This window comes from Lathyrus oleraceus, chromosome 7 (assembly GCF_024323335.1).
Source record: "Lathyrus oleraceus cultivar Zhongwan6 chromosome 7, CAAS_Psat_ZW6_1.0, whole genome shotgun sequence".
NCBI lineage: Eukaryota > Viridiplantae > Streptophyta > Magnoliopsida > Fabales > Fabaceae > Lathyrus > Lathyrus oleraceus.
Window position 1 is genome coordinate 244,313,499 of NC_066585.1, and position 15,944 is coordinate 244,329,442.

General features: G+C 31.6%; 1 protein-coding gene across 1 annotated transcript; it reads right to left on the reverse strand.

Annotated features, from left to right (window-relative positions):
- Positions 1-8,031: 8,031 nt before the first annotated feature.
- Positions 8,032-9,603, reverse strand: LOC127103219 (F-box/LRR-repeat protein At4g14103). The gene is made up of 3 exons (XM_051040488.1): positions 8,665-9,603; positions 8,413-8,571; positions 8,032-8,106 (listed from the first exon to the last, which is right to left on the reverse strand). The coding sequence occupies exons 1-3, from the start codon at positions 9,601-9,603 to the stop codon at positions 8,032-8,034; spliced, it is 1,173 nt and encodes a 390-aa protein (XP_050896445.1).
- Between the last annotated feature and the right edge of the window lie 6,341 nt (positions 9,604-15,944).

A 15,944-nucleotide genomic window follows, 5' to 3' on the forward strand; every position in this document is an offset into this window, starting at 1 on the left:
CATTCCTCATCTTCTGCCCCGACTGCTGCTAGTGTCAACAACACCACAGAATCAGCTTCTCAAAGTTCATCATCCTCCTCCTTTGGTTTTACTAAGGAACAATATGACAGCATCTTGGCACTTCTTCAACAATCTAAACCCAATCCCACTGTTCATTCAGTCTCCACTTCTCCTTTTGTCCTGAATTCTCACTCCTCCCAAGTGAATGGTAAGAATCCTAACCTTTGGATCCTTGATACTGGGGCTACAGACCATTTTACTTTTAGTTTATCTTCTTTCATTGATCATAAGTCTATCATCCCTATTCCTGTTAGTTTACCCGATGGATCACAGACGGTTGCCTCTATTTGTGGTACAGTTGTTGTTTCCCCTTCTCTTGTTTTGAACAATGTACTCTATGCTCCTAGTTTTCATGTTAACCTTATCTCTGTTGCCAAACTTGTTGATAGTAGTGATTGTTCTGTCCAATTTAACTCCAATGCTTGCCATATTGTGCAGAATCATTCCAAGGAAATGATTGGTATAGCTAGGCTGCACAGGGGACTCTATGTTCTGGACTCCACAGCTGGTCATTCTTTTGTTAATAATTCTGCTGCTCATACATCATGTAATTTGTGGCACATGAGACTAGGACACATCTCCAATATAGGTTTACATACCATTTCAAAAGTTTTTCCTTTCATTACTTGTAATAATAACAATGCTCCTTGCGATTCTTGTCAATTTGCTAAGCAAAAGAAACTTCCTTTTCCTAATAGTGTGTCTCAATCTAATGCTCCTTTCACTGTTTTACATGCTGATTTATGGGGACCCTTCTCTACTATTTCTATTTTAGGCCACAAGTATTTTTTGACTCTTGTTGATGACTATACTAGACATACATGGGTCATCTTTCTTAAAACCAAAGACCAAACCAGACCTAGCCTCATAAATTTTGTAGCATACATAGAGAATCAATTTCACACCACCTTAAAATGCTTACGGACAGATAATGGCACAGAATTTTTAACCATGTCTGATTTCCTTCTGGCCAAAGGAATTCTCCACCACAGAACTTGCGTTGAGACACCTCAACAAAATGGTGTGGTGGAGAGAAAACACCAACACATACTAAATGTTGCTAGGTCCCTCCGTTTTCATTCCAACATCCCTTTGTCTATGTGGAACTTTTGCATTCAACATGCAGTTCATATCATAAATAGGCTCCCTACCCCTCTCCTTAACTCTAAGTGCCCTCATGAACTCTTATTCAAGCAGCCCCCCTCCATGATCCATTTAAAAGTGTTTGGATGCCTTTCCTATGCCACCTCTCTCCAAGCCCACAGAACCAAATTCGACCCTAGAGCTAGGAAAGCCATTTTCATTGGTCATAAAGATGGTACCAAAGGGTATATATTGTATGACCTTCAAACCCATGACATTTTCATATCTAGGAATGTCATTTTTTATGAAACTGTGTTTCCCTTTAAGGATGTTCAACCTCCTCTAGATAATACCAATCAGACTTTTTCCACTCTTGATGATATTCCCAATGAAAACCCTCCTCCTAATCCTACTGAACATCTAAGCCACACAATGAACCACTCCCCTACCATATATGTGTCACCTCAGGACAGTAATGTTGACACCACCCCACAGCCTATCAATTCACCCAGTCCTGGCCCCAGTCCTGTCACTGCTTCAGGTACTACACCTGACAGTAATGTTGACAGCCCTCCTTTTAATACCAATAATCCTTCTCCTATCCTTAATCATACTTTAGACTCCTCTGTACCTACTGTACCTACTGTACCTTCAGCATCATTGATAGAAGTGATTATTGGTTGGTTAAGAATTCATGGGGAACAGTGTGGGGTGAGAAAGGATACATTAGGATGCAAAGAGGTATAGCTGCTAAGGAAGGTTTGTGCGGCATTGCCATGGATTCTTCATATCCAACCGCCTAATTAACAACTCCAATTATGTACAGAACTACCAATTGAATCTCCTGCTTTTTATTTTCTTTTTTCCTATTTGAAGTTATGAATATATACATCACACATGTAAACTTTTGTTTTAACATAATTAATCACACTCATACAAAATCTATATAGTTGTGCTATTTTAATATATATATATATATATATATATATATATATATATATATATATATATATATATATATATATATATATATATATATATATATATATATATATATATCACAAACTCCAACACAAATATTAAAACACGACACTTATACTTTGATAAATAATATTAAAAAAATCAGAATGCCGACACTGTTTTATATATATATATATATATATATATATATATATATATATATATATATATATATATATATATATATATATATATATATATATATATATATATATATATATATATATATATATATATATATATATATATATATATATATAAAATACTTTAATCAAAATGAATGTTTTTAGTTTATTAGAAATGCACCAAACAAGTAGTGTAAGTTCCACAAAGTGCCTCACTCTTAACACCTCGATCAAGTCGGTGATTCAGAGGAAGCATTAGGTGGGTGAGGAAAAGATAATGCCTATAGATGAGGAGGTCAAAAAACTAATGAAGACAAGATTTATTAGAGAGATCAAATATCACATGTTTTGAAAATATAGTAAAGGGAAAGAAGATGTTAAGAAAATGAAGGACGTGGGTGGTTTACTTAAACTCAACCTGGCGTATCCCAAAGACCCTTATCCTCTATCTAACGATGATAGGTTAAATGCTAGCCCCTTAGGGTATAATACGTTGAGCTTCATGAATACTTATTTTGGATACAACTAGAAAAATATGGATTTTCTAGATGTGCCCGAAATCGACTTCATGACAACAAATACAACGCCCTTTGGAGTCAAGCACATAGGCTTCACCTACAAAAGGTTGATGGACACTATATTTTCAAATCAGATAAGGATAATCTTAGGGTCTAGATAACAACATGGATGCGAAGACCAATAAAAAAGGTAACACTTGCAGCGACGTGGAAGACATCTCGAGTTTGGTCAGAAGATGCAAAATATGCATGAACCTGACCAAATGTTCGCCTGAGTGACACTAGGAAATTCTTGGCTTTCATGGTGAGAAAGAAGTGGATAGAAGAGAACCCACATAAGTGTAAATCCATCATCGATACGAGGAGTCCGACCATAATCAATGAAGTTAGAAATTGACAAGACACCCCTCTCTAAGGGTATCAGGAGTCACTTCTAAACATATTCATCTTGTGTGATTCGTATACTGAGAGTTGGAGAGATTGAGAAACACTTGGATAGAAATAAAGTTTTCGACCATCAGTGAGTCATCTGAAGGTGTTTGGCTCTATGTGTTACAAGCATGTTCTTGATGCAAGAAGAAGAAAGCTTAATGACAAAAGTGAACCTATGATTCTGGTAGGATATCATAAGACTAAAGCATACAGGTTATTCAATCTAATAAATGAGAAGATCTTAATGAGTCGAGATATTGTGATTGATGAAAATTCTTCCTGGAATTGGAATTCTGGTGAAGCAACTAAGAAGCCACTGATGGGTTATGGCATCGACGAAGAAACTAATGAGGTTTAAGTCGAAGACGTTGCTGAAATTCCAAATATAGTCGACATCAAAGAAAACAGTCGAGAGGGTGTGGCTAGTATAAGACAAAGACCACAAAGAACTAGATTTCTTCCAGCAAGGCTTCAAGACTATGAAGTTGCTAGGGATGATGAAGTCACAACAGATGGGGAATTAGTTCATTTTTCTTTACTTGCATGTGCTTAACCAATCAGCTATAGTGAAGCATTAAAGAATAAACTGTGGAAGTTAGCTATGGTAAAAGAGTTGCAAGCAATTGAAAGGAATAACACATGGGAGTTAGTCGAATTGCCAGCACATACAAAAGTTATCAAAGTGAAGTGGGTGTTGAAGTTGAAACACAATGCTTATGGGTCGATACCAAGACATAAAGAAATATTGGTATCTCGAGGATTTCTTCAGAGAGAAGTACTCGACTATTCTGAAGTATATGCCCCAGCAGCAAGATTGGAAACTGTCAGATTGGTGGTAACCTTGGCATACAAGTAAGGTTGGTCGACATTTCACTTAGATGTGAAATCAATATTTTTGAATGGTCCCTTAGACGAAGTTGTATATGTCACACAACCTCCTGGGTTTGTGATTCAGGAGGAGTAAGGAAAGTATACAGGTCGCACATAGCGCTCTATGGTTGATCACACTAAAATTTACGTATTTTCGACTCCGATTTCGCATGCATTCTAGTTATTTTATTATCGTTTTCTTGTGTTATTACTGTGTTTTCCTTTGTTTTCAGGTTTTTACCTTAATAGGAGCCCCGGTCGAGAAAAGGAGCGAAAAAGAGCCAAAAACCCTAAAAATCAGCATTTTGCTCTTATGGCCTACCCAATGGCGGGCGCCACAATCCAAGCCATGACGTGTCCAATTCAAACTTCCATCAACTCCCACGTTTTCCCACCACTTTCACTAAGGCGCCCCACTTTGTGCTTCTGGCGGGCGCCATGGCCTTGTGGCGGGCGCCACAAGAGGAAAACGGTTTCCTCTATTTTCAAGTTGAAGGGCATCCAAGTCAATTCCACCTTTTTTATTTGCTTATAAATAGAAACGCGAATTCAGTTTTACAATCACCCAAACTTAGAGCAGACGAAGATCCGAACGTTGGAATAAGGCGAAATCAGAAGCAACTTTGTTTCACTTAGGCATATATTCAGTTTTATAAAGTGGTAATCGCTTCGCATTGGAGTGTTACCACAATTGTGTAATTGAGTCTGTGATAGAGTTTGTACTCGAGTTTGGAGCACTTTGGAAGGAAGTTAATCCTGCCGCCATTTTCTTTTCCGCATTGCAATTTACTCAGCCCTCCGATTGGAGCAGGTTTTTATTACTCGTCTTTACTTTATTTATTTCCCGCACTCGCTTTACTTTTATTTATTTCCCGCACTCGCTTTACTTTTATTTATTTCCCGCACTCGCTTTACTTTTATTTATTTCGCGCACTCGCCTTTACTTTATTTATTTCCCGCACTCGCTTTTACTTTATTTATTTCCCGCACTCGCTTTTACTTTATTTATTTCCCGCACTCGCTTTAAATTATTTACTTTCCGCACTCGCACTATTTTCATTTATTTTCCGCACTCGCTTTAAATTATTTACTTTCCGCACTCGCACTACTTTTATTTATTTTAATGCACTTTCACTTTACCATGTCTAGCTAAATTTATAAGGCTAGAATGTAAGGACCGTAATTAAACCAGTAACCCGTACAATTGTTCGTAGAAACACTTAAAGGGCTATTTTAACTTTCAACTTAAGTTTTCCCGCACTTCAATTCCGTTGGGTAAGATCGAAAGCCGTCCAACGTCTTTTTAAACTTAATTGTTTTTAACTATTTCAAAAACAACGAAAGCGCTTTGTTTAGTTCATTAGGAGTTTTTAACATCAAGAAGAAAAGAGATTTTAAAACTAATTTCGGACGCGTTTATAAGTTTAGAGTCTGGTTCGTGAGAACCTCTTTTGGTTAAGAAATCCAGGTTATAATACTTTTCAACTTAGTCAAGATACTATATTTCTTAAAAATAGGTTTACTACTCTAACGCAATGCGCGCCTTTTTATAAGTGACAATAAGAGGGTTTGATTAGGGAGTACAACTCGGTTTTGAATACGCGAAAGCGACAGTTCCTGTTAAATTAGTTCTTTTCAAAGTAGGAAACATTGCCCATAAGTAGTTCTATTAACAAGTACTTGGATTATCAATTGATTACGTGAATTACATTCGACCCTGTCTTTATTAATTATATTTTATTTCAGTACTTTATTTTTCAATTGCACACTACAAAAAACACTTATTTTGACTGCCTTTGATAAACACCATAACAACATATAACGATAGATTGACACTTGGTCTCTGTGGTTCGATAATCTTTTATATTACTCTGACGCGTTCGTACACTTGCGAACATCAAGTTTAACAACGCATCAATGGTCTTAAACAGGCACCCAGGGCATGTAACAAGAAGATTGACTCTTACTTAGTCGAATTGGGATTTGTTAAATGCAGGTCAGAGTATGGTGTCTACGTACAGGTCGAGGCATAAAATATAACCATCATCTATTTGTATGTCGATGACTTGCTAGTAATAGGAAATAGCATGGAGAACTTGTCGAAGTTCAAAGAGTTGATGAAGAGAGAATTTAAAATGTCGGATATGGGAAATTTGTCATATTTCCTAGGCATGAAATTTCAAAATACCAAGCAAGGGATGATGTTGCATGAAAGAAAGTATGTCAAAGAAATACTCAAGAGATTCATGATGGATGAGTCGAATCTTGCATCCTCGCCTGTCGAAACAAATTTGAAACTGGAAAAACATGGAAAAGAAAACAGAGTCGACGTAACTTTGTTCAAACAAATAGTCAGATCTCTGAGGTATGTATGCAACAGTCGATCTGATATATATTTCTCAGCCGGATTAGTCAGCAGATACATGAGTAAACAAAGAGTGTCACACATGAAGGCTGTAAGAACAATCCTGAGATATCTAAAAAGATCAATAAATTGTGGAATTATGTTTCCACGAGATTTTGAAAGCAAAGAAGTTGTTGTTAATTGCTATTCAGATGCTGGTTGGTGTGGAGATAAGGAAGATCGAAGAAGCACAACTGAATATTTCTTTCAAGTATTTGGTGCACCAATCTCATGGTGCTCGAGAAAGTAACATGTGGTTGTATTGTCGTCATGTGAGGCTGAATATATAGCTGGATCCTACGCAGCTTGCCAAGCAATTTGGATCAGATATATGTTAAAAGAAATGAAGGTCGAAGTGAAGAAACCCTTGGTGCTACAGATCGACAACAAGTGAGCCATAAATCTTGCAAAGAATCCAGTTCTACATGGGAGAAGCAAGCACATTGAAGCTAGATTTTACTTCTTAAGGGAGAAGATGAGTCGAGGTGAACTTGAAGCGAGACATTGCTCTAGTGAAACACAGTTGACCGATATTTTCACCAAAGACTTGAAGATCGACAAATTTCTAACGTCGAGAAAGAAATTAAGAATAGTTCAGATCGACTAACTAGTGTGTTCGACAAGTTTGTACATTCATGTTTAACAAGCTTGTGTGTTCAACAACTTGGATTATAAGGGGGTATATTGTGAATATAATCCAAGTTAGTTACTTGGTTAGGCTCAAATCCAAAAGTTAATTAGGATTGGACATGTATATAAATAGATGTAGCTTGTAATTCAATTGTACACCATTATATCTATTCAATAATAACAATTCTATTTTCTCTATTCTCTCGCCTCTCTCTTCTTCGACACAAACTCTTCTCTCACACAAATGCTTCATGCATTGACAAGATGCACCTCTTATAATAATGATAAGATCCAAGTGACCCAACAAAACAAAAAGAGAAAAATCAAAAGAAGAAAAAAATACTAGACAATATTTCATCCCTAAATCAAATCTTTTACTCATTTGAAAAAAATAATCACTATAATTTAGTACATGTATTAAAAATTAAATCACAATAATCCTTATAAATTTATTCCATTATGTTAAAAGTGTTTAAATTCTTTAATAAAATATTAATTGTATAGACTACATTGTATTCTAAAATTATTTTCTTAATCAAATATATTATTCATTATATATTTTAATAACAATTAATTTAATATTGATACATGTAACAAACCGTGCAAAACCCGTGCAAAAAGCACAGATATATTTGTGTAGTACCTTATCACACCAAAACAACCAAAAACTAAAACTACGGTCACACTAGAAACCAAAAGCTATTATTAAAACTAAGAGCACTAGAATGGATGCGTCGAAAATAAAAGAACAAAACAACTCTAAACAAAGTCCCCATTCTTCACCATGAAAAGATCAACCAGAACTCTGCACTACGAAATCACTATCAATTGAAATAGAATCAACTTGAAAGGGAGTCTTCACATTTGTATATAAATTGAATCGCATTACTCATTTTATGATCCAATTTTGCAGACCCATAGATTCCAATCGGTCATAAATATCAGCCTGTTTCTTCAAATCGGCCTGTAAATTGTTTGAACCGTATATATAAATATTTTTTAAAAATGGGGCATTTTCTAATATAAACTTCAGGAACTGGATTTCAGCTTCATCTCCATCAAAATTAGAAAAGCAAAATAAATTGAGACACGTTTTGAAACACCAAGGCACTGAGTTCATTATCCACTCTTCACCATGCATGCAAGTGTTTGGATGAAATCCCTATATAAATATCAATAAACAAGTCAATGAACAAAAATAATACTTCTAATTAACCTGCCTTAAAACACACGGCAAATGCAAGCATTGAAACATGATATATACACTTACATTGGGAATCTCAAGCTCTTCAAGTTTTGGAGTCTTTTTGAGAAAATCCATTAGAAATGCATTTGTATAACCAGTAACCGTTCCAAAATTCACATCAAGACGTTTCAAATCATAGAATGAAGGAAGAACGTGGAAATTATCTTGTGCAATGAAAAGACACTATGAAAAAATACAAAAAAAGAAATCAATGTTAAGTGATAAAGAAGAAAAACATAGTTAAAAGAGAGAATGACAATTGACATTGATACACACTTGGAGAGTATCATTTGATAGCCGAAGAGATTTGACATGATGAAGTCCAGTCAATAGTTTAATTTCATGAGCAGCAATATATGGTTGATTTAATGGAAAGTAAATCTGAAGATCAATATATGCATCAACTATAGAGGCTAGGTTAACAAGGGAAACTTCAACCGTTAAAAAGCCTGAGCATGCGAAAGATAAGAGATTCACCGCATCAATCTCAATTTTAGAACCGAAAAGCTCATCATCCGTTGGATAGTTGAAGTCCATGCTTAATTTCCTTAATGTTGACATTGCAATATTGACATGCTTTATGTTATTCCAACCACAACCAAACATGATTAATTCTTGGAGGACAACACATCCGGAGAGAAGTTTTTGAAGAGAATTATCGTTTGAAAATGTAACCGTTGAAATATTTAACGTCTTCAAATTAGAAAAACAAATGCAACTCGGAACATTTAGAACACACTCAAGTTGTAAATGTAAATTGTTGAATGATGCACAAGTGGAGAAACTTTGTGGTAATATAAACGGATTAGACTTTAAATTTAGAGAAATATCGAGCTCTTCAACTTTGTACATGTTTGGATCAGATAAAAAACAATGAAGCTTGACTGGATCAACAGTAATTCCGCTACCATACATTGCAATGGTGAGACTAATTGGACGACTATTAGATCTGTGAAGTAATCTATGAACAAGATCTAAGAGATGATTTGTTGGATTGCAAATTCCACTGTCACTTTGGTTGCGATAAATTGCAAAGTTAAATGCAAACAAATCCATCCATAAGTAGTTCCACCTTTTGGATAATATGGAAGTTGCGACAGCATCTTTAGTAGGCATTAACGAAAGAATACGATGAAGAATGTGATCAGATAAATTTCCGATGAAATCTTTTCTATGAGAGATATCATATATTTGGAGCTTATCATGTAAATTCATTGAAAAGACGGTAGATGTAGCAGCAATATCAATGGAGATAACAATATAAGTAGTCAAGTCTTTATAGGTAACAAGAATGTAGCTTTGGTACGGAAAAGTTTAACAAACTTCCTAAAGAAAAGAACTAACTAAAAATAATTAATTTATCTCTTTTTCATATTTTAATTGACAAGGCATTAATGTAAAAAAAAAGTATGTATTCGGCTGTTTCTTCCACAACTATATCTTTTGTTTTTATTTAAAAATATAATAAAATTTAATTAAAATTTAATTAAAATTAAATAGATTATTTGTTTTTTTCGCAGAAACTAGATATGTTTTCTCGTATATATTAGCATGTTCTTACGTGTATGCATCATTTGGATTAGAAAGATAATACTATTCATTTAAAAATATATATTTTTTGAATCAAAAATAGAAAAGGATTTTAGCCTTTTTATACGGTTTATATATGATTTTATTCATCCAAATAAGCCCTAACTCACAAAAAAAAATCAGTTTTTTTAGAACATATGGTTGGGATTAGAAGAAAAAAATTGATGTAATTTTTTAAAAATAGTTATCTTATAATTCAAACAAATAAATTCAAATTTTATAGAAAATAACCTAAAAAATTTAAATATGAATATGAATTTGATTAGATAAAGTCAAAAAATCTAAATCCTATCAACATTTTAAAGCTACCTATCTTTACGAAATTGAAATCATATCCTACCCAACAAAATCGATTAGTTTTCTATCCTCCATAGTGTTTTCTTTAGAGATAATATAGTGAAAAGTTAAGACTCTATTAAGGGCATCATCATTATGAAACATGTTTGAGTACATCATAAAACGCAATAGCGGATCATTTAGCCCCCTGGTTCTATGTTGTGCGATGATGTTTCTTTGAGGTTGTAGTTTGCTTTTGGTGTTTTGTCATCTGAGTTCTAGTTTGGTACAATTTGGGTGGTGGATCGTTGTGGGAGTTGGAGGAGAGATCTTTTCTTTCTATATTTTCTTGTTGTTTTGGTTAGGGCAATTAGTAATGGATATTTTTGTTTGTTTTCTTTTTGTTCAGGTCGGGTTGTTTTTTTTTTCTTTGTGTCTTGCTGGCTTGAAACTTATTCTGCCTGTTGTATTCTTGTATTCTTCTGACTTGGGCCATTTTAATAATATGTCATTTTATCATTAAAAAAAACCCGATCATAAAAAAATATAATCACTCAATAAAAGAAATAATAATAATAATATGAGTGTGTTTGTTTGATGAATTAAAATTATAATCCCGAAAATATTATTTTTAGGAATATTATTGTCAGGAACTTTAATCCCAGAGGGTCTTTCTTGTCTCTTGCGTGGGTATTCCCTTGAATTTACCTTGCACCTATTTGTTAACTGTAATCTAACTTTTAGTGTCAGGTATAAGATTTTTAAGCGGTCAAGGGTGCAGTTGACACTTCCTAAGGATCCTAGTTTGATTTTTTTTTAGTTTTTCTTGTTGGATATATGACTTCACAGAGAGAGTGGGTGATTTGTTGGATTGCAAATTCCACTCTCACTTTGGTTGCGATAAATTGCAAAGTTAAATGCAAACAAATCCATCCACAAGTAGTTCCACCTTTTGGATAATATGGAAGTTGCGACAGCATCTTTAGTAGGCATTAACGAAAGAATATGGAGAAGAATCTGATCAGGTAAATTTCCGATGGGATATGATATCTTTGGAGCTTATCTAAATTCATTGAAAAGATTGTAGCTTTAGCAGCAATCCTATCTCCGCTTGCACATTAGCGAATAACAACATTAGTAGTCAAGTCTTTATATAGAGATATTTATAGGTAACAAGATGATACTAATTAAAAGAGACTAAAAAGTAGGCTAACTATTAAATAGAAATCCTCTTTTTGATGCGGAAAAAACTAACAAACCTGCTTTAAAAAGTAACAAAAAAATAACTATTTTATCTTTCATTATTAATTGTGTTTTTACAGAAATTTAATTGAATTTTAAATTAATTTTTCAAAATCTTTCGTATGTATACTTATTTATTTATTTATTTATTAGTATGATATATTGCGTTAATTTATTATTTAGTGAATAACAACGTTAGTAGTCAAGTCTTTATATAGACATTTATAGGTAACAAGATGATACTAATTAAAAAAGACTAAAAGGTAGGCTAACTATTAAATAGAAATCCGCTTTGATACGGAAAAAACTAACAAACCTGCTTTAAAAAGTAACAAAAAGATAACTATTTTATCTTTCATTATTAATTGTGTTTTTACAGAAATTTAATTGAATTTTAAATTAATTTTTCAAAATCTTTCGTATGTATACTTATTTATTTATTTATTTATTAGTATGATATATTGTGTTAATTTATTATTTAGTGAATAACAACGTTAGTAGTCAAATCTTTATATAGATATTTATAGGTAACAAGATGATACTAATTAAAAAAGACTAAAAAGTAGGTTAACTATTAAATAGAAATCCGGTTTGATGCGGAAAAAACTAACAAACCTGCTTTAAAAAGTAACAAAAAAATAACTATTTCATCTTTCATTATTAATTGTGTTTTTACAGAAATTTAATTGAATTTTAAGTTAATTTTTCAAAATCTTTCGTATGTATACTTATTTATTTATTAGTATGATATATTGTGTTAATTTATTATTTAGTGAGTAACAACGTTAACGTTAGTAGTCAAGTCTTTATATTGACATTTATAGGTAACAAGATGATACTAATTAAAAGAGACTAAAAAGTAGGCTAACTATTAAATAGAAATCCGCTTTGATGCGGAAAAAACTAACAAACCTGCTTTAAAAAGTAACAAAAAAAAACTATTTTATCTTTCATTATTAATTGTGTTTTTACAGAAATTTAATTGAATTTTAAATTATTTTTTCAAAATCTTTTGTATGTATACTTATTTATTTATTTATTTATTAGTATGATATATTGTGTTAATTTATTATTTAGTGAATAACAACGTTAACGTTAATAGTCAAGTCTTTATATTGACACACTCAAGTTGTAAATGTAAATTGTTGAATGATGCACAAGTTGAGAAGCTTTGTGGTAATATAAACGGATTAAACTTTAAATTTAGAGAAATATCGAGTTCTTCAACTTTGTACATGTTTGGATCAGATAAAAAACAATGAAGCTTGACTGGATCAACGGTAATTCCGTTACCATACATTGCAATGGTGAGACTAATTGGACTGACTATTAGATCTGTGAAGTAATCTATGAAGAAGATCTAAGAGATGATTTGTTGGATTGCAAATTCCGTTGTCACTTTGGTTGCGATAAATTGCAAAGTTAAGTGCAAATAAATCCATCCACAAATACTTCCACCTTTTGGGTAATATGGAAGTTGCGACAGCATCTTTAGTAGGCATTAACGAAAGAATATGATGAAGAATGTAAATTTCCGATGGGGATATGATATCTTTGGAGCTTATGTAAATTCATTGAAAAGATTGGAGCTTGTGTTAATTTATTATTTAGTGATATTTATTTTTTTAATATTATTTATCAGTTTAATTTAAATATCATTTTATAATATTAATTTTTAATATACTATACATTATATATTATATCAAATCTATTTATTAACCTTTATTAGCATTTTTTAATCTTAATAAAAAATATATTTTATAATTTAAATATTCAAAAAATGATCTAAAATAAATTGCATAAAATTGAATTGGATCAAAATAGATTTTTTAATCAATTATCTAAAATCAAATTGAACCATAAATAAAATTATATTAGGATTAGAAGATAAACTATTAGTTTAAAAAAATAACAGTTTTTTTATCAAAGCTCTAGAATCTGCATTTTCCCCCTCTTTGAACTAGTAACTCGTCACTAGACCGAAGTTCGTACATCGTCAATACAAGGTCACGACGAATGGTTCTTATATGAACCAAGAACCTCGACATAATTCAACATAATATATAAACATCGCAAATATAAGACCATAACAGTTGCAAGCCTCTGAACCACACATCTCAACATAACTCAACAATGATATATATAATTATAAATCAACACAATACAATATATATAATTATATAATTACTAAATAATACTCACAAACAGGATAAAAATAGCACTACACAACCCTAAGCATTCAACATGGTCAACTCATAAGTCAATAAAGTTCACAACTAACTCTTCCACTTTTTATTCAAGGATTACGAGTCACAAAGTGTCATACCCCAAAATTTGCCTGTTAATTTTTATGATAAATTGATTCATGCATGACATTCATTTCACATTTGCATTCATTCATTAGCATACACTCTCATATAAATTATAAATTTTAATTTATTTATTATGTGATACATATATAAAAAATAATAATAAGTTTGGTTCTCTGTATGATATAAATAAATTTTATATATATAAATAAAATAGTTTTAATTTAATGATAAATAAAAATAGATTTGAATTTTAATTGTATAATTAAAATTTTAAATTAATTTTATTTGTTAAAGCTCATTAAATTATTATAACTATTTTTTATAATTTAGTGACTCATGTTCCATTTATTCATTATTTATAAATAGTATTTATTTAGTAATTCACGTTTTTTACTTAATAAAATTTATTTATAAGAGTAACATTTTTTTAAAAAAGCCCATAAATTATAAAATAATTTTGGTCGATATAAGTAAGAATAATTTTGATTTTTTTTTAAATGATGAAAGTAAAAATAGAAATAGGTTTAAATTTTAATTCAATTATGTAACTAAAATTTAAATTAATTTTTATTTGTTAAAAGTCATTTAAATTATTCATTATTTATAATAATATTTGTATTTAATAAATATTTAGCAAGGTTAAACCCTAACTCTCCTAAAGTATAGGAAGAGATCCAAATATTTAGCAAGGTTAAACCCTAAAGTATAGGAAGGGATCCAAATATTTAGCAAGGTTAAACCCTAATCCACACCATTATAAATACTTCATATGGTTGCAGCAAGAGTGAGGAGAGAAAAAAGGGGGGAGATACAGCAGAAGAAGATACACAAGGCAAGGCAGAAGCAAGAAGATTCACGGGCAGGGAAAAGAGAAGCAACCATAAAGCACTCATAGCCTGAATAAGAACAACACACATACAGTGAGCAAGCTAGAAGAATCAAATCCGCGGTAAGTGTTCATTAGGGAATTTGCATCCAGCATGATTCCCTTGCAATACTCCTTAATTCATGCATGAATAATATTGGTTTAATATATATATTGAGATGATGTATTCATGGTTTGGTGGATGTTGATATTGTTTTATTCAAGTATGCATCTGTTCTTGATATGTCATAGCATGTTGGAGAAATTCAGTTTGCATGATTAAAGAATTATATCTGCCATTTAATTATTATTATATGAGTGTTGTTTCTAGCATGATTATGTTTATTTCACATGCTGTTATTACATAATAATGATGATGATATAATGGTGATAATATAAATCCTTGATTGTCTTTAACATGTATGTGTAAGGTTTGTTTTACCATTATCACTTGCCGTAAAGAGAACTAATACATTAGTAAAATAATATAAGCTTCTTGATTTGTGCATGACTATTTTTATTATTGTACGATGATTACATATGATCTTATTTTATGTGTGTGGTTTGATATAAGATGAAGTTACAGGTTTGTTATATTCACATGAAAGAAACAACATCAGAAAAAATAAAGTAGCTTGTCGTAAGAGAGAAAGCTGTAACATGCATGGTGGTGTTGTGTCAAAATGGAAAAATCCATGTAGAATTAATATATATTTTAATGAAGGCGAATAAATAATGAATGGACCAACATGTCTCGTTGGTAGCTCCCCCCTCTTTTTACTATGTTTACTCCCTTTCCACTATAATTAATTCACCACTATTTTTCTATTATTAAAATAAAACTCATTAATTAATTTTCTAATTAATATATTATATTAATTATTTAAACTAGGATATAATTTAATCTAGTTTATTAATTAAATTTTCATATATCACTTAATTAATTAAAATGGGCTATTTTGAATAATAAAAATCTAATTATATTTTTTATTTCTTTCTTTTTAGTTTAATTAGGTTTTATTATTTTGTATGCCCTTTTTATTTTGTACTCGTTAATTAAGATTTAGATATTTTATATCCCCTTTTAAATTATGTACCCCATCCCGAAGCCATGTAATAGCGTAGTCTTATTTTTCGCACTTTAATTTTTCCATACTGTGAATATAACTGTCTACATGTATGCTAATAGGATTGCATGGAAAGATAAATAATCTAACTTAGATAAATTAATTCAAGATAATATATCTGAATCCAATCATTTCCACACTTGC

Excerpts from the sequence above, each read along its gene's own strand:
- LOC127103219 (XM_051040488.1), bottom strand. The coding sequence starts at position 9,603 with ATGAATTTACATGATAAGCTCCAAATATATGATATCTCTCATAGAAAA. Across the intron at positions 8,572-8,664 it reads TATCAAATGATACTCTCCAA|TGTCTTTTCATTGCACAAGA; the intron begins GTGTGTATCAAT and ends ATTTTTTCATAG. Across the intron at positions 8,107-8,412 it reads AAGAGCTTGAGATTCCCAAT|GCCGATTTGAAGAAACAGGC; the intron begins GTAAGTGTATAT and ends AACAATTTACAG.